The sequence below is a fragment of the Hypomesus nipponensis genome, chromosome 5 (assembly GCF_054491055.1).
Source record: "Hypomesus nipponensis isolate SF chromosome 5, ASM5449105v1, whole genome shotgun sequence".
NCBI lineage: Eukaryota > Metazoa > Chordata > Actinopteri > Osmeriformes > Osmeridae > Hypomesus > Hypomesus nipponensis.
Genome location: NC_140365.1, coordinates 9,206,017 through 9,228,008, shown reverse-complemented (window position 1 = coordinate 9,228,008; position 21,992 = coordinate 9,206,017). Strand labels below are relative to the sequence as shown.

General features: G+C 43.4%; 3 protein-coding genes and 1 long non-coding RNA gene across 5 annotated transcripts; 2 read left to right on the top strand and 2 right to left on the bottom strand.

Annotated features, from left to right (window-relative positions):
- Positions 1-385: 385 nt before the first annotated feature.
- On the top strand, positions 386-20,068 carry LOC146288329 (SH2B adapter protein 2-like). 2 transcript variants are annotated; one of them, XM_084698566.1, is made up of 9 exons: positions 386-540; positions 5,444-6,183; positions 6,373-6,474; positions 7,273-7,364; positions 7,660-7,748; positions 8,013-8,156; positions 8,399-8,592; positions 17,846-18,017; positions 18,772-20,068. In XM_084698566.1, the coding sequence occupies exons 2-9, from the start codon at positions 5,695-5,697 to the stop codon at positions 19,101-19,103; spliced, it is 1,614 nt and encodes a 537-aa protein (XP_084554692.1). In that variant the 5' UTR covers positions 386-540; positions 5,444-5,694; the 3' UTR covers positions 19,104-20,068. The 2 variants fall into 2 exon arrangements, with proteins under 2 accessions (XP_084554692.1, XP_084554693.1); XM_084698567.1 differs by lacking the exon at positions 386-540 and having other exon boundaries at positions 5,137-6,183.
- Positions 2,649-3,989, top strand: LOC146288331 (uncharacterized). The gene is made up of 3 exons (XR_014755230.1): positions 2,649-2,930; positions 3,312-3,346; positions 3,591-3,989. It is a non-coding gene; the product is annotated as an uncharacterized LOC146288331 (long non-coding RNA).
- On the bottom strand, positions 10,199-16,841 carry LOC146288330 (uncharacterized). Its single transcript, XM_084698564.1, has 8 exons — positions 16,652-16,841; positions 15,959-16,047; positions 15,663-15,772; positions 15,536-15,572; positions 15,022-15,413; positions 10,693-14,857; positions 10,478-10,559; positions 10,199-10,368 (listed from the first exon to the last, which is right to left on the bottom strand). The coding sequence occupies exons 2-8, from the start codon at positions 16,016-16,018 to the stop codon at positions 10,250-10,252; spliced, it is 4,965 nt and encodes a 1,654-aa protein (XP_084554690.1). The 5' UTR covers positions 16,019-16,047; positions 16,652-16,841; the 3' UTR covers positions 10,199-10,249.
- On the bottom strand, positions 19,949-21,988 carry dnajc30a (DnaJ (Hsp40) homolog, subfamily C, member 30a). The gene has a single exon (XM_084698568.1). The coding sequence runs from the start codon at positions 21,961-21,963 to the stop codon at positions 20,830-20,832; it is 1,134 nt and encodes a 377-aa protein (XP_084554694.1). The 5' UTR covers positions 21,964-21,988; the 3' UTR covers positions 19,949-20,829.
- Between the last annotated feature and the right edge of the window lie 4 nt (positions 21,989-21,992).

The window sequence follows — 21,992 nt, the reverse complement described above, 5'->3', positions numbered from 1 at the left end:
GAAGTCACCGTGACATTAGTACAGGAAGTAGAGTTTAATAGACCATGTCCCATGGGGGCGAGGGAGCATCCTTCGGTAGGCCAAACGCTCCTACCCGTCCCTCCCAAACGCGTTTACACATGGGACCCTGATTATTCAACATCTACAGTGAACAAGCTAGCAATTATCCACTATTAAATGCTACACACTGTAGGCCAATATGTAAACAAAGAAACTCAAACCAAGATACGAGATTTTAAAAAAGAATGAGAAAAACATCCAGCTCCGGGTTCAAACTCATTCTGTACTTGAACACAACCACGTCCAAGCGCGTCTCCTTTAAATTTAAGGCGGTATTGCACATAATCACAGACTACCCACGCCGTGAGCGCTCGGGTGTCTGCTCTGTTCAGATGGAGAGTGTGGCAAACATTTGAAGAAATTGTACCTCTTTATTGTAAAGCAATTTACAGAAGCAATTTAATAGTATTGTTAATGGAGTGGTTTGAATGTGAACAGGGGTATTTGGTTCCGAACTATCGCGTGTATGCTGACAAATAGGTAAGCTTAGTCTACTAATTAATTGAAATTTACCTCCTGGATTAATTAGTCTGAACGACGTATACATAATTGCTTTGATGTATTGTTACTCATCCATTTTATTTTATTATTTAGTATTATAGAGTGATTGAGATACCTGTTATGTTTTTACTCGTTTCTACTTAATGAAGTGCTTCTTTGAAAGTCGGTAACACATTCAAATGCATGATTCATACCAATTAATTAAATGTTTTTACCGATTAGTCATTTAACATTAGAGTAGCCAACTGAACATTTTCTCAACGACAGTTGTTTTGTCAATTTGAAGCTGTAGCCTACATTTCAGTGTGTTCTGACAGCTCTGCTCCTAACGTAAGGATCCACTTAGGTAGGCTACATTTATTGTCTTCATTAGTGGGTAGGCTATATTTAAAGGCTTGATGGTAGGACTTCTGAAATGCCAGTTACGATTCATAGCAATTACCGTCTACATCCCAAGATGGCATAACGCCTGGTTTTGTAGGGTAGGCTACTTAAAATCATTAACAACTGCACTGATTAGTCCGATCTGCTAATGAGTTGTTTTTCCAAATAGCTATTGTCTTGCAGTCATAGTAGTGGAAACATTACCATCTCTTGCGCCCAAAACCAGATTTTATCTTTCTTCACGTCAATAATGCTAATTTCATCGGTCCATTCTTGGGGACAGACATCTCTGTCACAGTGAAATGAGACTGTTTTCGCCATAACATCCATATCTCTACTGTTTTATTATGCATGAGAACTTCATCCTCTTGTCGATAAAAGCCGGGCATGCCTTTGCTCGTGATGTTGTTCAAAGCCTTGTCTCCTTGATCACAACGGAATGTGTGCTGGTACATTCACCCCCAGTGCTAGCCGACGATCTGTTTAATGTTTCTTTTTCATATGGCTCAACCAGATAACTTGCAATTGATGTGTTGAACATTTCAAAAACTTGTCTTCTGATGAGCTTTTCAAAGTAATATTTGTTGGAGTGTAAAGGGGCAGTTTCCTTCATGTAGTAACCTATTCTATGTTTGACCTGCTGAGAGTTTCCACATGTGGTTGTGTTTGTGTCTGCACAAGCTTGTGAGTTGATGTTTGTGCACATGCGTGTGCGTGTGCGTGTGTGTGTGTGTGTGTTTGGCCAGCTGCTGTGCTATGTGTGGGTGGGGTAGTGTCAGAGGTCTTAGCCACTTACAGATACTTCCTGTCTCCATATAACGTGGTGGAAGATAGGGGTCACTGGTCAGGAATGATCATATTTCTGCTCTTATCGAGAACACAAACACAGTCTCCTCTCTCACACTGTCTCTCCATCCGTCTCCTTCACATATACAGCCAGTTTCATAAAATTGACATGAAAACGGACCCATTTTTTCCCTCCCTCCCTCCCACTGTATGTACAGCATTGTACATATGATAACACCACCAAGTATATAGTTGATAAAGCTTATCGGACATAATTCCCTATAAGGTATGTTATGTCGCTGGTCTAACTGCAAATGCCTCAGAGACACGGCGCATGGCTCAAGAAATGTGCAAGCAATTTAAAAGCAGAATCCACTTACACCAAATTGGATTCACCCCACAGAGCATGTACACTACTGAGGGCCCCTTCTTCACAGGAACTAGAGAAGTAACGGGGGGGATGTCTTTGTGTCCCAGGGGCCCTTATTATGTGTCCCCAAGACCTCCCCAAGCAAACCGCAAGGCTTAGGAAAAAGTTCAGATAAAATGGGTCAGATGTGGTCTGCTAAGTATGTGAGAAATAAGGTTATTTACACCTACAACATACTGCTCATCGTCCCTCTTTAATGTTGAGTTTACTTGACAAAAACAAATGTCTTGTAGCTTGTAGCAGTTTATAACTTTGCACTTTGAGAGCAAGCAACGCTTGTTGGATTTAAAAGCGCCGGTAGTAGAAGAATTGAACATCGATGTGTTGCTTCTTTGCTGTGTGTTGAATCCATGTTCAAGTTAAGTTTGAAACATGCCAACCTGACTCAGGTCAGGGAGGGAAAACTTCTGGAATGTTCATTAGGGTATCCAGGGAGCAATTGGCATTGGAACTTTTTGGAGGAATCTTTTGAACTTGTGAACTGGGGTGGAAATAACACCACCTGGTAAGAGAATCTGTGTCTTGAGTTTGACCACATGAGGGGAATCAGAACATCAGAGAGAACTGTCTAGTTCAAACAACCACTGCTCCCGGTCCTCTATCAGTATGGAATAGAGTCAATCACTCACCCTCTGCAAATGTAGAATTGGATTGAAAAAGCATAAGAGAACCCATGTTTGGTTATTTGCCTATGCTACGGATATACTCTCTACCACCTATTGTACTTCTGTCTAAAGGTCCCATTGGCCATCGACACTGCTTAATTAAGGTAATATCTCACTCAGACATTTCAGGACTTGACAGATGACCTTCTCACATTAAGCTTCTTGCTCCACCCTTCTGCTGGTGTCAATGGCTGCCTGTCTGAATTAGCCTTCAACATTTAGAGAACTAGTCTGTGCTGAAAGCAAACTGACTGTCTTCCTTGACCATGCTATCCAGCTAGCTACAACAGATAAACAATGACTAATTTTACATCTAAAGCGTACACGGAACTGAAAGACAGTTTGGTAAGAGAAGTAGCATTTTTATGCTTGCTAAATGGCATGTGTGCCCAAGTTTGTGGGTATATTTGAGTACGTACTATGTTGCTGTGTTTTAACACAGAATTTCCCTTATTGCTCTCCATATTGCTGTGTGATTATTATAGTTGCTGATGAATCCCTGGACAGCTAAAAAAATCAGGTAAATTATGCTTTTTTTTTTTTCTTGAGTTCCATTTGAATTTCTTGGAATAGGTGACAGTGTTCATACATTATTCAACAGTAGGATTCAGCAGAAGGGAGATCAAACCCATTCATACCTCAGGCTGTCCTAATGATGGATCCACACTGTGACAATATGGCACATACATGCTTAGTATCTCTGTTTCTCATTCTCTCTCTGACTCACTCACTCACTCTGTTGTACATGCTGTTGTCTGTTCCAGGGCTTTCATGTTTCAGTCTGAGAAGTAATACGGAGTATTCAACCAGCAATGGAGACAAGTGATTTATTTAAATATGGGCGGAGCTGGTTCATGCAGGACACTCCGAGACCTTATCGAGTCACTAACATCTTGTCATGTCACACCTTCTTCAACAGGGCGGGGTATTTAGACTAGGATATTACTGCACTTCTTCATTGCTTAGTGTGACACAGGATGCTCACCGCTTCAACTACCTCCGCCTTCCTGGCCTCCTCTACTTGGTCCTTTGTGTCCTTTCGTCGGGGGAATGGAGCCACTGCAAGCAGAACCATAATGCCCGAAACATGTATTGTACTATCATAAAGTATCAAGTAATCGCTACTACCGAGTCCTCCTGCCTAAACCAAATAAACAAAACCATATGCCTACAGAATGAGCCACAAACTCCAAAACTTTAATTCCTATCAATAATATGCTTTATAAATGATCCCTAATGGTTATTAGACTTTACACTTGCTTTTAAATGATGCATCATGCCATAGGCCTTTTTAAAAGCAATTCAACCTTAAAGCCCCTCTTGTCCTTGAAAGACACCAGGATCACCAGACTCGGCATTATTCAGTAAGTCCGTCCAATGAATAATCTCAGATTTCGTTCAAACTGCCATGGCTACAGAACTGCTGTCATAAACAAATCCTGTAGTAACAGTCGCTTTCAAAATTTAATGTAGAATTGGTGGTGGTGGGGGGGGGGGGGGGTGTAATTTCCACTAGCCAGTGGTGATATGACCCTTCACTTTCAGTTGACACCAAATTTGAAAACTACCACCTCATAGGGACAGGCAAAATCCATTAAAAAACCAAATAACCTGAAATATCCTCTTGCTTGTTAAAGGAAAAACCACAATCAGTTCTGACATTGATTCACTGTGAAGCAAGCAGCTGGCCAATGAAATCACCTCTGCCTCAATCTGATAACATTAATTGGCCCTCTTTAATATTTATGGATAGTCTTTAAGATAAGGAGATGTGTCCTTTTCTCGTACTGGGCCCTCTTTTAAAAGCAATTCTGTTTAGGACCAAGCGATAACAGCTCCAAAAAAAACTCAGGATTAATCATCTTCCGAGACCAGTCACATTTTGTCAGGTTATCTGCAAAGCTGCAGACAAGAGACCTTATGGCGTACAATTACCGACACAGACCTCCATCTTGACCGGACCTAAAAGGTCATCCTCGTGTGTTAATGTCAGTCAGCATATGTTAGATTAATACCAGCACTGAGGAGTAGTTATTTTGCCAGCTTTAGCCTTTGGCCCCTATCCCTTCTCAAATAAAATGTTTTTCTTTTTTTTCTTCTTATTGAGTTCAAAGCTTCATAAAACTTTTAACGCTACAAATTTATCTGCACTGTCATAACTTCAGAAGTGTGTGGGTTACTGGGTGAAGACATGTTCAGTCCTTGTTGTTTGTCTCACCCAAAATAGCAACACTTTATATTCAGCAAAGACCTGTACATTGAAACTGAAATTCAACCCAGGGTTTGTATTGATTGCTGTCAGTCTTATGTTTAACGAGTTTCATGTTTCACTGAACCAGAGACGGCTATTTTGATGAAATGTTGCAGCTGTAGATGGTTGGATTCATCTCTATTGTATAGGGGCTGTTTCGGCAAACGGGGGCCACTCCAGGCCCTATATGTCTCTCATTATGTGCTGCACATGCTGATTGATCAACAAAGGAGAACGTTGTGTGTACAACGTATTAATCTTGACAATAAGCAAGCCTGCCAGCACTACTGGAGCACCACATGTGGGCAGCTCTACGGAGTGTGCATCCAAATACCTCACAGCTCTTTTGATATTTTCCTTCCACAGTTTTCACCAGTCGACTGCACTAATTAGAGTCTGGAGCAAGTTGGAGTGATTAGCAAACTGGAAGCTTTCAAATGGCTATCTGTGCTGGCTCAGCGGGTCGGAATTATCAAAGCCTTCGCGCCCAGTTGAGCCACATGTGAGCACATCCTGTTTTGATAGGCGTGTGTTCTCCAGCTCTGGGTTGCCGGATCGGCCATTGTGTTCAACGGACGCGCTTTTCTACCCTGAACTGCGGAGCCTCTCTGGATGCGATGGAGGGAGCCCCAGAGAAGCCCAGCCCTCGAGCTCACCGACCCAAACACAACCCTGGGCCACCTGCTGGACTGACCCTGGGTCAGTCCCGGAGCACAGAGGACGTGTCCGTGGAGCGCCTCTCCGGAGCCGGTTTCCGTAAAGGCTTCTCTCTGCGGAACGTCAGCCTATGTGTGGTGGACGGCGTCCGGGACATGCTCCAGAGAAGCCGGGGCGCCTCCCCGGAACCCCGTCGCAGGCTCAACGGGGAGACCGGGGGCCGCTGGAGCCCTCGTCTGCTGCGTTTTCCCAGGGGCCCCCGGGCGGCCCTCAGGGCCCCACCAGCCGAGGTGCAGAGGGAGGGGGCGCTACGCTACATGGTCGCTGACGACTCCCACAGCATGGGGAGCAGCGCCCAGTGGCAGAAGTGTCGTCTGCTGCTGAGGAGGACTGCGGGCGGGGTCGTGGAGCGGGAGGCGTTCCTGCTGGAGTTCTACGTGCCCCCCAAGGTCGGTCCCCCCCCCCCCCCCATCACCATCATTGGTTTTTCAAACACAACACTCATTATTACTGCAAGTGTGTGGTTTCCATAATGCAGTCCTGGGTGAAAACCCCCAGCAGGTTTGAGATATGTTCATTGTTATTTTTGAATTGTGCCCTAACACTTCTACGTAATACGTGTGCTGCCTGTCACCTAGTCTTCAAAGCCTAAAGTGAGTGTGCCGCTGTCAGCCATTGTGGAGGTTCGGACAACCATGCCCCTGGAGATGCCAGACAGAGACAACACCTTCGTTCTCAAGGTCAGCAACACACAGTTGACATCTTCAAAATGATTCAAAATGAATCATGAATCCAAAAAAATGAAATGAATCCAAATGAAAATGATTCAAAATGACTAAATGTAATCTTGAACCTAACAAGCATAGTCAAGCTACAACATGTGTATGAAAAAGACTACAGATGTTGCTAATGAAATCAGACAAAGGAAAGAAAGGATGAAGTTCTGTACACAATCTTAACAAAATGGTGAATGTAATGAGTACGGTCTAACTCAAATTAGGGCAGCAGCAACTGGTGTGCGATATGTTGAAAATGACGGCGATAAAAATAGTTTAACATTCAGTTTCCATTAGAAACCACAGCTAAATATGGCACCTTAACTTGAATTGTCAGTTCAAAAACAAGCTTCTAATTGGATGTTATATCTTCATATTTTCCACTTGGTATTTGAATGTTTTATAGATGGTAATATTGTAACTGAATAGCCTGTTTTTGGTTGCAGCACATGACAAGATAGTAATTTTGTGAACATAAGAAGTGGCATGTGACAGACATTATCATCCTAAAACCTCGATATAAAACGTACCTTCACTTTCTGGGCCATGGAGTACGTCGCTTAAACTGTAAACAGGAAAGAGTGAACCGGGTATGCAAAACAAGTGAGGGGGGCAGAAAAGGGAGGAATGCTTTTCAAAAGAATCTTACACATGCAGTTAAAATAGCAGCTCATACAAAACAACTGGTTTGTGACATTTTCCGTGTATCTGTGATTTTGAACTCTATTACATATCGAGTCTAACACCTTGGTCATATTGTAGGTGGAGAATGGAGAAGAGTACATCTTGGAGACTTTAGACTCTCTACAGAAACACTCGTGGGTGGCTGACATTCAGGACTGCATAGACCCAGGGTAAAAAAACAGAAGCCTCCTCCTACACGCACAGCTAAGTGAAAATGGATGTGCATCCACTCTCCTTCATCTCCACAAAATGTGAAAACGCAGGGGGTGGATCCTCTAAAAGAAAGGTGTCACTGGATATTCACGACACTGTGAATATCGCAAGATCCTGTGAATTCCGATACGTTTTAGATGGAGAGGAGGCTTGTCGGATGCACCCATAGTATTTACTGCACATGCCCAAAATGGACGTCCACTTCTAATTGTGTCACGCTCGGTGACTGTGTCTGTTTGCTGTGTGTGACAGGGATAGTGGAGACGACATTGAGCTGACATCATGCCCTCATGGCCAGTTCCCCTCTGTGTCGACGTGCAGTTGTGAGCTCGCATCTCCAAGTGAGTTTCGCATCTACCCTCCTCCGTTTGGCCAAAAGTAGAGCAGCTTTCATTCTAGCTTCCATTATATTTACTACGTACAACTATGCAGTCAATAAAATAACTGGAATTTGAAGATGCATCTTTTTTAAAGATTGGACCTCTTCCAGGTCAAATTGGGCTCTGGGGCGATAGATTTGCGGCTCGTTACCTCAGTGTCAGGCTGTAGGCTTTGTATCTGCTTACTGTAACCAGTCCTCCATGCTCTGTCCATGTCCCAATCAGGACTACACCGGAGCAGCCAGCCCCGCTCTGGCTCCTGTGGGCCTCCAGGGCCCCGGTGTAGGACCCTGGCCTCCCCTGTCCACCCCGCACACGTCCCCCTGGAGCGCTTCCTCCAGTCTCTGGAGGCCATCAGACCTGGAGCAGGTACTGTCTAGCTTTCTGAATGCTACAGGGCTATTTCAACGTGACGTGCAGATTCTACTGTACAATATGTACAGCTACTCTGTGTACAGCTAGACCTTTTTTTGATCAGACGTGATGTGATTGTCAGATTAGAGATTCCCATTGATAGTCGTTTTGTAATTGTTTTAAAGGTAGGGAAGTGTTCTGTATTTTTATAGAGCTGGCCCAATGAGTTATGTTGTTTTGTTTTTTTATCTTCATAGAGGGTTTACTCAGCAGTGATGCAGACACTTCTCTGACCTGTTACCCATGGTTTCACGGCACGCTGTCGAGGGTGCGTGCTGCGCAACTGGTGTTGGTGGGCGGTGTTCGAAGCCACGGGCTCTTTGTGATTCGCCAGAGCGAGACACGTCTCGGAGAATTCGTCCTCACCTTTAACTTCCAGGGCAAGGCCAAGGTAAGGTCACGAAGGGACTAAAGGCCTTGGCACACTGAGTCAGAAATTCATGTCCAACATTTTCGCATGTTAAATATGAATAAATACAACCTCACGTTATGCCAATCGCGCTTACACACTGCCTCCAAAACTTTCGTCCGTTAAGAAAAAGTTTGGATCGGGTTCGATTTTCTACCTTTTTTGCATCCATAGCCAGCAGTTTGAGAGTCTTTTTGACAATTCACAGCCACCGAATTTTGAGGCTGACAATTACAAAAAAACGCATACGAAAATGTTGCACTCAGTGTGCAAGGGCCCTTTACCCTAACCCTTTAACTTCCAGGGCAAAGCCAAGGTAAGGTCACACCACAGCCATTGTTAGACATAAAACTCTACTGGGGCACAGGCCCGTATTCATGTCCTTTTTTTCTTTTCCAAGCTTGTTGCGCACAATGCACTACTTGGCTATAGAAACTCCCCTTGCTTAACCTACTATAGGCCTATAACAGTTCAGGGACGCAAGTTTGATATCAGCTTTGGCAGGGACATCAATAGTTAATGCGAGCCCAGTAAAAAGGGTCTAACAACGCCCCTGCGTCACACAGGGACTCGTTCCACAACCACATAGACCCACACATTTGACTCTTCTCGTCTATGGACTTCTTGCTAGCCATCTTGTGAGCTATTATCAAAAGTTCTCAAAGAACGAAAGAAGAGTTTCTAAAGCGTTTGGCAGAGTAAAGCCCTCCTCAGAGGTTGAGATGGCGAATGGTATGGTCAAACAATTGACCATACCGAGATGCTGTAAAGTGGAATTGAAAAAGAGTTTAAGTTCATCACACCACAGAAAAATGTGTTTTTAACTACCCATCCAAATTCGAATGAAAAAAGTGTTAAATAAGTATGTTAAATCAGGCTTTGAAATTGTGAGAAAATCAGTAGTTTTCTCTTCTTGAGGCTGGGGGGGCATGTCGCCTGAAGGAGCTGAAGCTTCGCCCCCTTTAATTTATTGAATTTAGCAACAACAGCAACACTAGCTAAATACACTAGCTAAACACGAGCTGAATCAATCACAGATATCAGAACAGACCTACTTGCATCTGAGGGTTTTATGTGTTCATGTCTTTGCATCATACCAGCTGAGTAACAGAATGCAACGGTCTGTGATCTGACGTAGATAGGTGGCTGTGACGTAGATAGGTGGCTGTGACGTAGATAGGTGGCTGTGACGTAGATAGGTGGCTGTGACGTAGATAGGTGGCTGTGACGTAGATAGGTGGCTGTGACGTAGATAGGTGGCTGTGACGTAGATAGGTGGCTGTGACGTGGATAGGTGGCTGTGACGTGGATAGGTGGCTGTGACGTAGATAGGTGGCTGTGACGTGGATAGGTTGGGTTTCACCAATCGTATACATGCTACTCTTGGGTTTTTCCCCACCTCTACAAAACGTGAGCTGAAAAGGGTTGAGAAACCGTTCAACGGTCTAACTCCACATTTCAGTGTGACAAAGTTTTAGCTTTCAGCAACTCATTTCATATGTATATAATGTACTGAGAAGCAAATCATGGAATTTCCTTCACAGCATCTTTAAGACGATAGAATAGAAAATGAGCATTACATGTGTGCTAGTCTTAATTTCAAAATGAATTTATTGTTATATAGTGTATTCATATGAAATCATGAGTCGTTTTTTCTGGATAGACTAGATGCCTTGGTGATGGCTCCAACCATTCGCAGGAAGACAGAAGATTTTCTGGTCTTTTCTTTGTCAGAAGTGAAAGGCGCACCAGCTCTCTCTGAAACCAAAAATGATTCAGTAAAGAGTCAAGGAGATAAACTGTGCAAGGTGTACAGGACAGTGTTATGACATGTTATGTGTAACAGTTCAGCCAAGCAAACACATACCTGTGGCAGTTGAGGAGGCTGGCTGATGCTGGTTCTCCATGATCTGTTGATCATTCATCTTAACCTCTTCCTTGGACTTTAGCTTGATGAGAGAAAATTCATGAATCACATTTAGACGGAGGTATATTGCGATACACAGACATAATTTCAGTAAAACGCTTACTATATCATAATGCAGTGTAGTGGTGTCAATGAAAATAGTATATGAAACTAACCTTTTGGTTGAACCACTTCTTCAAAATAGAATAGGATCTCCCCTTCCTGGTTTTCTTTGCTGTGGCGGTGGCATGAGTTTCATTCTTCACTTCTCCAGGTGTAGGATCACCAGGTGATGACACTTGAGTGACATTTGGAGATGGTGTTGTGCCACATGTGTTTAGGAGCTCATTTGTCAAGGATTTGGCCATAATGCTAATAAAATAAGGATCCTGAATATGGACAGCCACCTTGAGCACTTCATTGGTTCCAAACGTGAGCAGAAGCTCCTTATAAACATTTCTGAAGATCCTGTGAACCTTCAGACCCGGGGGGTAGGCGTCTGTCCCTGATAGGCCAGATGCTGCGTAGAAATCTGACAGCACCAGCATCATGACGTCTCTTGACATCTCCTCCTCTCTCTCGGATGCGTGTGGACAGATTTCCATCAGTAGTTTCAGAGACATCGTGAGCACCAAGGAGTGATAGTCCTCTCTGTTTAGCACTTCGGAAGATGTGGAAATGGATGTAAGAGAGTCTCCAGTTTGTCCATGGTGGTTGATCAAATCATCTGCACTGCTTGACAATTGAACCAAAGTTAAGACTCCTTGAACTATCTTTCTAGTAGCCATGCTAGTTCTGGATGCAGAGGTCCTGTTGAAAGCTTTAGAATTGGACATGTCAGTTGAACCTATTGAGATTGCATCCATCATTTCCCTTTTCATCACATTGGACAACTGATTGAGTGTGTTGTCATATTCCAATGACGCACGGGGATCAATCTTGATAGGAATGACCCTGCAGGCAGTTGTGTTTTGTCCCACAAGATCCAAGGCATATGTCTTCTCATTAAGCCGGTGTGATGTTCTTGGGGAGAGTTGCCTGCAGAAATGTTTCAAGATCATCTTCAATGATTCCTCTGCAAAAATGGGGAGAAGCCGAGCGCATAACGTGCTGGACGCGGTCCAGGTCCTGTCTCGCCATTGTAGCCACAAGAGGGTCGAATGCAAAGTCCTCTTGCCCAGTTCGAAGATGTGCGACGAGCCTCTGCCGTCTCGAACGAGGTCGCCGACGATCTCCAAGAACTTGTGAGTGAAATTGTGGAGGACTTCCGCAGACATCATCTTCTGGAGCTTTCGAATGGCATAGCGAAGGCATCGAGGGTGAGGTATACCCCTCCCGTCCTCCTTCTTGGTCGGCTTTACACTCTCCACCATCTCGTCAGCTAGGGCACTAGCGGCCTGTCTGACCTGAATGAGAAGGTTTCCTGGGAGCGTGTCCTCTGTGCCAAATGATTCCTCGATGATGTTGCTCCTGATAATGGGACGGCCAACAGGAACTGGTACACCAGTAGGCATAGGAGTGCCAGGTATCACCAAAACGCTCTCCTGCTCTCGCCTTGATTTAGTGGAGGCACCTTTGGCAGTACTTCTACGCCTGATCCGCTTGTGTTCCAACTTGCAATGGTTAGGTGCTTGAGATGATGCTGTGCCGTCATTTAAACGGATGAATCCATGAGATGTTTCTTCTTGCTGGCTGGACTTGGGTGCCACAGTTATGCACTGGTTTGATCTCTGAACGATCAGAAACTCCTTCACTTTGCTCTGCACGTGGTGGTACATATTGAAAGCAACATCCCAGATCCGCCTCTCCGATACCTGAGCTGTGGTTGGTCCATGACGGTACGACGATTCGATTGGCTGGGTGAGCTCTTCAAAGTCGTTCACTACGCTCTTGATGATCTCACTGGCAGTGTCAACTGGCAATGATGAGGTGGGACAATCGACATCTAGCCCAATAGGGTGCACAGTTGTGTAATCAAGGTCTTTATTGCCACCACCTGTGCTTAAAGTGTCATTTTCACTCCTTGTCCATTCATCCCTTGCTGTCCAAGTTGATGCGTTCAGGAGTCCACTAACATCCTCCAAAGCTTGTGTGTGAAATTCAGGGCTTTGAAGTCTTTGAAGGCCCCCACTAGAAAGACACAGGAAACATGCAATGTCTTCAACCGGAGTGGTGTCCCCGTGTTCCCTTGACGCGAAAGCCGTCTCAAGAGAATCTTCTGGAAGGGAGTCTTCAAATGTCTTTGGCGAGTGGGACATGTCCTCCAGCCGAGTGAGGACGCCACTCACGAACAGACTGACCTCGAGGGACTCATCAGATTGACTTTTTCTCAAAGAGGAGGAGGAGCATGCATTAGTGGCTGTTTTGTCTTTAAAGGAGGTAAGGATGGTTGAAATGACCTCTCTGGTTTTGGTGGCAAACCGTCGCGCTCTCTGTTTTGTTGTGGTTGATCCAAAGCCGCGTTCTGAGTTCTCTATAAGCAGAGGAACTGTACCAGTGTAACACGGCAGGTTAGGTTCCCTGTCACTAACTGTCCCCATACCCTGGCTCTGCTGCGGGAGAGAAAAGTTGTGAATTTTTTCCTGGATACCATGGTAGAGAAGGGCAGTCGCAGACCGAATCCTGCTTTGAAGCTTTTGGATACTTTCTAGTACACTGTCTCTCTGCTGTCCCTCTGTAGGTTGTGCCATTCTCTGTAGGTCCTCAACAAATATCTCCACTATGTCAGAGGCGACCGCATCCGCATTTTGTGTGGAATGGACATGTCTGTCCTTTGTCACGGTGCTATGATCTATTTGGTTTGTGTCAGAGTTGAATGTGGCAATTGTGCTCGTCACATTGTTGAACTTGACTAGGAGTTCACTCACAGCTTGTGTGGCAGCTGTCTGAAAGTCCTCACGGAACAGCGATTGAACTGAGTGGCTCGAGAGAGTCGCGGGTGAGGGGAACTGGGCATCGCAATCAGGAACAGACGGGTCATCGTGTATTGAGGAATGTTTGCCGAGGGAGATTTTCTCAAGCTGAGAGAGAACTTTCCATACAAAATCTTGTCTTTCAAGAGATTTGTTCGAGGCTTTTCCCTCCTCAGCAGAGGAGTGGTCCTCGTTTGAGCCGTCTGTATCACATAAAAGTAGGAGCTCTGCAATGACCTCTTTTGTGCACGTTGTCAGTAGGAGCTTTTGTTCCAGTGGGCTCTTCTGTGTCCACAGTGGCCTGGAGGGGTCACCAAGCCCTCCTGGAAGAGCGACTTCTTCTGAACTCTGTTTTAACACTCTACTGTTGCTTCTGATTCCCATTTTGGCCTGGGGTGATAGAGGAACGCTCTCCCTACTTTCTGGCAGTGTAAACTGGTCATCGGCGGCAGTATTACACGTACGTTGGCATGTAGGTGGTCTCATGCTAAAAAAGGCCTTCAGTTTGTGTTCCGTTCGTTTAAAAACGTGAAAAACGGTTGACCACACAGTGTCCTCAGCAGTGGGAGGCTTTTCGTGCCTGGCAAACTCCTTCAAATGCTCCATACTGGTGACAAAGGTTTCGACAACAGCAGATGCTGCTGCCTCTAGGTGATGAGCAGATTTAGCAACAGACTCGGTTGATTGCGAAGACGACAGCAAAGCACTTGCTTTTTTCATTAGAATCTCACTCACAGCTTTCTTTGCGGATAGCTCAAACTCCCGGCTCGACAGTTTCATCATGGGCTTAGATTGAGACCTGTAAATTGAACCAGTTTCACTGATACTCGACTGACTGTTTGTATGTCTTCTAATCAGAGAGTCCACATTCTGTGACGCAAGGGCTTTTGCTTTGTTATAGTCTGAAGCCAGAATCTTTAACTTTGTAGATAAGGAATCGAGCAGAATAACATCCCTTTTATCGCCACTGGCTACAATTACATCAGAAATGATTGTCATGACGTCTCTTGTTAGGCAGCTGCTTTCTCGGCCAACTTTGTTTCCAGTCTCAAAATGAACAGCTGAAAAAGATTGTTTGTTTGTTGTAGGAATCGTCTTCTTTTTCAGGTTTTTGGTTAAACTGGAGAGTGATTCTCCCCGTCTCCCTGATCTCTGAATAGGGGTTTGACTTGATGATGCGCTTTGAAAGACCAGTGAAACACTAGAAATGACTTTTTTTGCTGCCTCCTCCATCATGGCAGGACTTGGTGTCTGGGAGCCAGAATGATTGCTTCTAATGTATAATTTCTCAGCAATTTCTTTCATGGACTGCTGCAGGTTTCCCTTCAGAGACTTGAAAAGACTCTCCTCTGGGACACCAAGGAGGATTTTTAAGGCGTCAGAACTGTTTGAGTCACTTGACTGCTCCTCCGACTGAGAAGTTGGGGACCTTTAACGTAAACAGCCACCAACCCGGTTAATTTAATGATGAAAAAGTTTCAAAATAATTGTACTTCAAAATTACAATTTGTGTTGTCATATATATATATATATATATATATATATATATATATGTATGTACTTATCTACATTAAAGTACATGCAGAAACATACCTCAGGGAGGGCGTTGAGACATGCGCTTCCCCGCTTCGGTTCTTATGGCTCTTTACAGTAAGGTCCTTCCTCCTGTGCTTCAGCTGGGTGGTGTGTCGCAGTCCCTGGTCCTTCTTGTCCACATGTGTAGAGGAAGGAGATGAGGTCTGGACGTGACTCCTCGGGCTGGACTGTCCACTGCCACTGGCCATCTCGGCCTGGCTTACTGTCACGACGCGGGACTCGTCCAGACTTGAGACAGATGATGCTGGTGGTTTCCATGGCAGTGTTGTGGTCTCCACTTCTTTCTTAATGTCAAGAATCTGGTAAAGGCCTGGCAGTACTGATTTCGTGACAGAATCTGAGACCAACTGTACAATCTTCGAGCACACTTGTGTAAGCTCTGGACCCAACTGTATTTCACAAGAAAGAATGTGCCAGATGTCTTACTGTAGATACACCTATATAACACCCATAGCAAAGGCTTAATTGAAAAAGGGAGAGAAGTCACATAAATTCTGACTGTCACTCTTACATGATCAAAAACACCATCTTCCAGCATCATCCATTGCCTGAAAAACAATATAGGTAAATAGTAGTAAATGCAATAGATTTGACCATCCAATTCCAGTTTTGATTGGTACAAATTTGACAAAACTTACTCCTTTGTGACATTCTTCAGGAAGTTGATAAGCATGGCATGATGGCACTCCTCAATCGGATTGTGTCTGCCATGTTCCACTTCTGTAACTGAGCCCTTTACGTTTATCTCCTATTACACATACAAGGGAGCAAATTGATTTTCTCATACAAGAAGCAATAGTTCAAAATGTTCTTCCTTTAACAATGGCTGTGGTAGATGAAAGTGGAACCCAATAACAAAATTATCATAATTTAAAGCTTTAAATGAAGGCCTTTGTTTGAGATAAGAGATGCAATGACCTGGTAAAACAATTACCTCGTCCAAGGGGTCTGCCTTCTCACAGACGAGCAAGTCTGGAGGCAGAGACCGTGACATCGCTGCTTCACAGGAGATGCTCTTTCAATCTAAGAAGATTATACATTGAATATTTGAGTTAACAGAAGTGATCATATAATAGCTGTGCGTAGGCAGTTACAAGCTTAACAACACAATGAAGAAATCACAGGCTTGAGTTCCATGACATCACTGGTCAATCATTATGACATCGTTGCAGAGGCCTCACAACAGGTTTTATGTTCCATTGAATCTACTTTCATTTTCTCTAGCCTATACATATATATATATATATATATATATATATATATATATATATATATATATATATATATATATATATATATATATATATATATATATATATATATATATATATATCATTAAAACATGTTTTGTTTGATATGAACTACTATATATGTGTTGTGTAGTTAATATCAAACAAAACATGTTTTAATGATAGATTATGCAAAGTATCATAGAACAATTCACATAAACCTTTCCTTGTGACACATTCAACAGGTAGACCTCTGAATCACCCATGTGAATTTATAGTTTTGATATCTCAAAGATGTATCCTGGGTAAAGCATCTTCTCCGTTTCAGTAGAAATGGGTGTTTAAGTCTGATCAATGAATACATGTAGTCTGAAGCTCGAACTCCAGTGCTGACTCACCTAGGGGTTTAGTGTTCCTAATCTCAAGACCTGAAAGTTGGAAGAGTGCACGCAATCCTCTCAGTAAATCAGTCTGGCAAGTCACCTGTATACTCCAGAGTCATTGTTTAGGATGTAGATATTATGTTAGTGTATGAGGAGGTTAATGTCTTCAGTTTGCATAAAAAGGTACAAATGATTCAAGCCCCACCCCTCCCAAAAGTAACGAGGCATTTTGTCTCTTGAAGGGCATTCCATATTGTGTATAAGTTGAAGGAGCTTTTTTGAAGTTTGCTCTGCACTGGAAACATGCAGCCAAAACGCATTTAGTCATTTTGCTCAAAGGAAAGTGTAACAGTAGATACAAGGTTAGACATCCCCCTTCTGTGTTTCTTATATATTGCTTAATATACACTTTTAAATCCACCTGGGGCCTACCTTAAGCTTATTTGGCATGACTGTCATCTGAAGTATGAATGTTTGCAAGTGCAACACCAGCACAGGGACTACAGAATTACATGACATCACCCAAACATGACGGACCCCATTGTGACATCATCACCTGAGCCAGTGATGGGTTGAAGCAATTTAGTGTGCCGAGGATGAAATATTACAGCATTCTAAATAGGATTATTTTAGGAAGTTTGTGTCTTAAGTTTGGAAACTATTTACTTAGCACATGGTCAATTGTCTGTCAGTCTCTGTAGATTGGAGTGTTTTTAAATTCACTGTGAGGTGCAATTACCACATTGGCCATGGCTGAGAGGTTTCAACTGTTGGCTGAACAAATGTAGATTGTCCTCTTCATTGGGGAAAAAAGTGAGAAGCCTAAATTAAAATGTAATTACCTAAACAATACCACAACCACTATATACTGTCAGAGCAAATCCATTGGAATACGGGATGGAGGGGGGATTCTTTCAAAACAATTGATCCAGTTGGCCAGTTAAATAATTATGCATATTCACATATGCATTCACATGGACATTGGCCACGATCACAACATTGGCAGACCTGAAGGTGCATGTACACAGTACAGGGATTTTCCTGTCTTGAGTTGAATAGGTTTCTGTGTTGGCCTCAACTACACGCACATCAGTCTTCTGCTGCTCGCGGGTGTAGTGTCGTACCGTAGGTCTGCGTGATTGCTCGTGGTATCCCGTGACACCTGTGCTCGCGACACACTGCGGTGTGTGTGTGTGTGTGTTCCTGCAGCACCTGCGTCTCTCCGTGGACTCCCAGGGCCAGTGTCATGTGCACCACTTGTGGTTCCAGAACGTCGTAGACATGCTGCAGCACTTCCACGGCCACCCAATCCCCCTCGAGTCCCGCGGAGCCTCTGATGTCACGCTCCGCCATTACGTTCAAATGCAGCGCAGCTGTCCAGGTAAAAAAAAACAAACATCTTGTGTACAACGTGCTGATGATGCTTCTGCAGTATGTCTGTTTCACTTTCAGTGACCTTGTGTGTAGTGTTGCATAGAGAGTGGGTCTCTTTTTTTTTTTGTGCACTGCCCAGTCTTTCTGGTATTCCAGGATGGCTTAGCTATTCCAGGCATGATTGTATGACCTGTCTGCATGTCACACACATTGTCCCCCTTATTGTAGGGCCTTTTCACTTCAGCCTTTCCTGTAGGTTCTCATTCGAGGGTCGGGATGGAAACCTACTGTAGGGGACATCTCCAGGATCAGATATTCATAATAATGAAAATCAGCCACTGTAAAGATGTGAAAGGGGGGTACTTTCCTAAGGGCCCCCTTCTCTTATCCTCCCATGTGGGATTTCCCGTCTGTGCTCAGCCCTCTTTTCTACCCTCCGCTGGTTCCTCTCTTTTCCTGTCTCACTCCAGTGCAGCTGCTAATGCTCTGCTCAGATCCAAGGTTCTCTGCTTTCATTGAGAGAGCATTATAACAACGTTTTAACAATATATATAATATACAATATGTGTATATATATAATAACAATAACAAATCCCAACTCTTATTTCGTTTGCACATTGGTTATCCGGATCAATATGCAAAATATGCATGGAAACTGAATTTCTACGGACGTGTGCTCATTGAGCGTGGTCATCTGGACACATTTGGATGTCTGAAAGATCCTAACATTTGTTTCCTTTGCGTATTGTGCTCTGTTGTAGAGCTCAGTGTGTCGAGGACATCCACCCCTGTCAGAGAGCCTGCCTGTCGAAACGGCTTCCACCAATCGGCACACTTCTATCCTGGAGTGTTGCACTCCATTGGCCAGTCTGTGGAGGCTCCTCACGCTCCGGGCTCTCCTGCCCTATCCCGTGGCCCTCCCGCCTTCCCCAGGCTGGAGGGCAACAGTGCTGGGAACGGAGGAGGCCTGAGGAGTCGAAGTGGCAGTACAGAACACTTGCTGGCGCCATCCAGTGGCTCTGCTGATGAACAGCAGGAGAATGATGTCACACAGAGGACAAGAGCTGTAGAGAATCAGTACTCACTCTATTGATAAAAAAAATACATTTAAAAAAGGTCACATCTGATACTGATGTATTTGTAGGATTTAGGATAAATACGTATATTTTTTTTAACACTTAATGGACCCAGTATCCGGTGAGTATACCAAGGGGGAAAAATATATAAATATTGAAGTCAGGTGTAAGTAAGGGTTCCAGTGACAAAGTGAATCTGCAGCAAGCTGTCTAATGTACTGTGAGTAGCCTAGCTTTCTCAGACTCTATTGCTGTAATTAGTTATAACCTCCAGTCTGGAAGCACTGTTATTTACAAGGGTGTACAAGAAACTGCTGACTGAACTGGGATAGATATCCTTCACTAAATAACTTGTAAATTGTTACAATCTCTAGACCAAATATGAACATCCACCTCTAAACTAAAGACTGTAGTGTTGAATATCCTTAAAGCAGGAAGATGCTTTCAATTAAACTCAAGACAATCTTCACTGAATGACTCAATGAATTAATACTGCATCTCCTACTGTGGTACAATGGTGAATGTTAAGTCCAATGTTTTGTGAATAGTGAAATATTTTGGCAATGCTATAGGACCTTGTCCCTATAAAATAATGTCTTAACTCTGGTTGTGACTTTGGATTCATGTGACAAAAATTAAGATGTAAACAGTGGACATGAGATTATTTTACACGTGACTCCATTTCAATGCAATCATTACAATAAAATTGTATTTGTAATTACTGTGCTACTTTGCAAGTCATACAGTGGCTCATAGTTCAACGGTTTCTTCTTGAAAGGCATAGGATGTTGACTTCAAACATCGTGAGCCTTTTTGCATTCAGTATTTGTATTGATGCTGGTGCATAAAGACCAAGGCTGTATTCATTCAATGTAATGCTTCAATGAGCACATCATAAATACTTTATTCCTCTTAATTACATAGAACGTGTGGTTAAATAAAGGCACATTTTTCCGGCAATTTAATATACACATTACTTTACACTGGCATAAGTCTCTTGGGAAAAAGGTTTCCTCCACCTTCCACTAGAGGTCAAGCCAATCTTGGAACCTGTAATCCACGTTTCAAGTTCATTGAAGGACGACTGGTTCAAAGTGCACAAAGCATGCACACGTTCTCCCTTGTACAGCTTTGAAAGTGTAGCATCACCTCATTGAAGCTCAAGTATTTAATCCATTTGTCGTTTTTCTTCGTTTTGAAACAAAATGTCCAGTTCTTCACATCAATATAAAAGCCAGAGGAATTGAGTGTTTTATTTTCACTATATCTGGGCTCTCAGTGACAGGTTGATAATGCTATTTTCAATTCCCTTCTCCGTAAAATGAAATGACAAATCCAAGTGAAATTGCCCTGACAAACACTTTTCAACTAACTTTACACTATTCCTTAGAATATTGAACTATTTCACTGCCAACAGCACACCTTCCATCTTTCCCACTTTTAAATTTCAGACTGATTTTAAAACAGACAACGTGATGGCAAATTGTACAGAAGAGTGGTATTTTGTGGTGTGGTCATATCACTTATAGCCTGGTTTTATCTTAAAACATATTTAGGCATTTAGCATTTTCAGTAGCAGATTATGATTCATAGAGAAACTAGAAAGCAGAGATTGCAAAAATGACAACCAATCATTTCTGTTGACAGATGTTTGTTGTTCTGAGGTCCACTGCACTCACACCTTGTGTGTATCCTGTGATTTAAGATAAAGTACCCGTGTCCCGTGCAAGACCATTGTCAATTTCAATTGATCAAAATGATTACTGCCATTATCACCAGCATTGCTACGCCCATCTCCAGCATTCTACCCACCTCCCTGTCCTTTAAATCCGCATGTTTCTTCCTCAGTAAATCCTCTTTTCTTTGGCGCAATTCCTTATCTCTTTGAAGTTGTTCACTGTAGTGAGACTTGTAGAATTTGTCGAAGTCGAATATGTTTTTACTGTCTATGCCCACAGCGGCAGACTTTGAAGCCCTGGTTTGCTGAGACGTTGAACTACTGGTGCCCTTTCCTGTAGGTCTACTGGCTCCTGTAATATCTGATTGACTCAAAATACCTCGGTCGTATTTCTTTCTCAAACCTTTATTTCCCAAAACATTGTAAGCCTCGCTAATATCAGAGAAGCGGAGAGTAGCGTGCTCGCTACCTGCGTTCTTGTCCGGATGGTAGATGAAAGACTGTTTGTAATAAGCTGTTTTTATTTGAGCGTGGGTTGCGTTTGGATTCACCTCAAGGATATCATAATATCCGGTTTTGGTTTTGTAAAGAGACTCAGACAAGTTACCGTCACTGCTGCCGTAACACCTACTCAGTAGTTGTTCATAACTATTTAGCAGATTATATGTCACTCTTGGTTGCCTATTTGTAAACAATACCGTGCTGAATTTCCTTTTCTGGTGGTGTCCGAATTTTGTGGTGGGCACCAACAGACAGGTTCCCCTCCTGCTGAACAATCTGGCCATGATTTGGACATGACCGTCTGCCTTTTGAGGCGAACTGAGGTAAAAACATAGCGGCGCACTGCGTGTATCAGGCAGATGATTATCAACGTTGTTCTGTTGAAATGCACAAAGCAGTTCCTCCCGGTAACGTTTCAATCCAAGGTCGTGGCAAAGTTTGTTGACAACGTCCGTTAGACCACACGGAGTCCTTGTGTTTTCAAACCTCATGCCCTTCCGAGGAATTCCGACAGCTTGACTCCATTTAAAAATCTGCTGGGTTTGATCACGGTTATTTTTAGCGTCAGATAATCGGTTAACTGTTACAGTTGCCGCTTGTATCGCACCTTTGCCTTCAAACCTTAGGGGTAACTGTGAGTATGTGGTTTTTAAGAAAGTGTAGGCTCGCTTGCCAGTTCCCAGATTGACCTCCGCCATTTTTGCTGTGACCAAGAAAATTACAAACC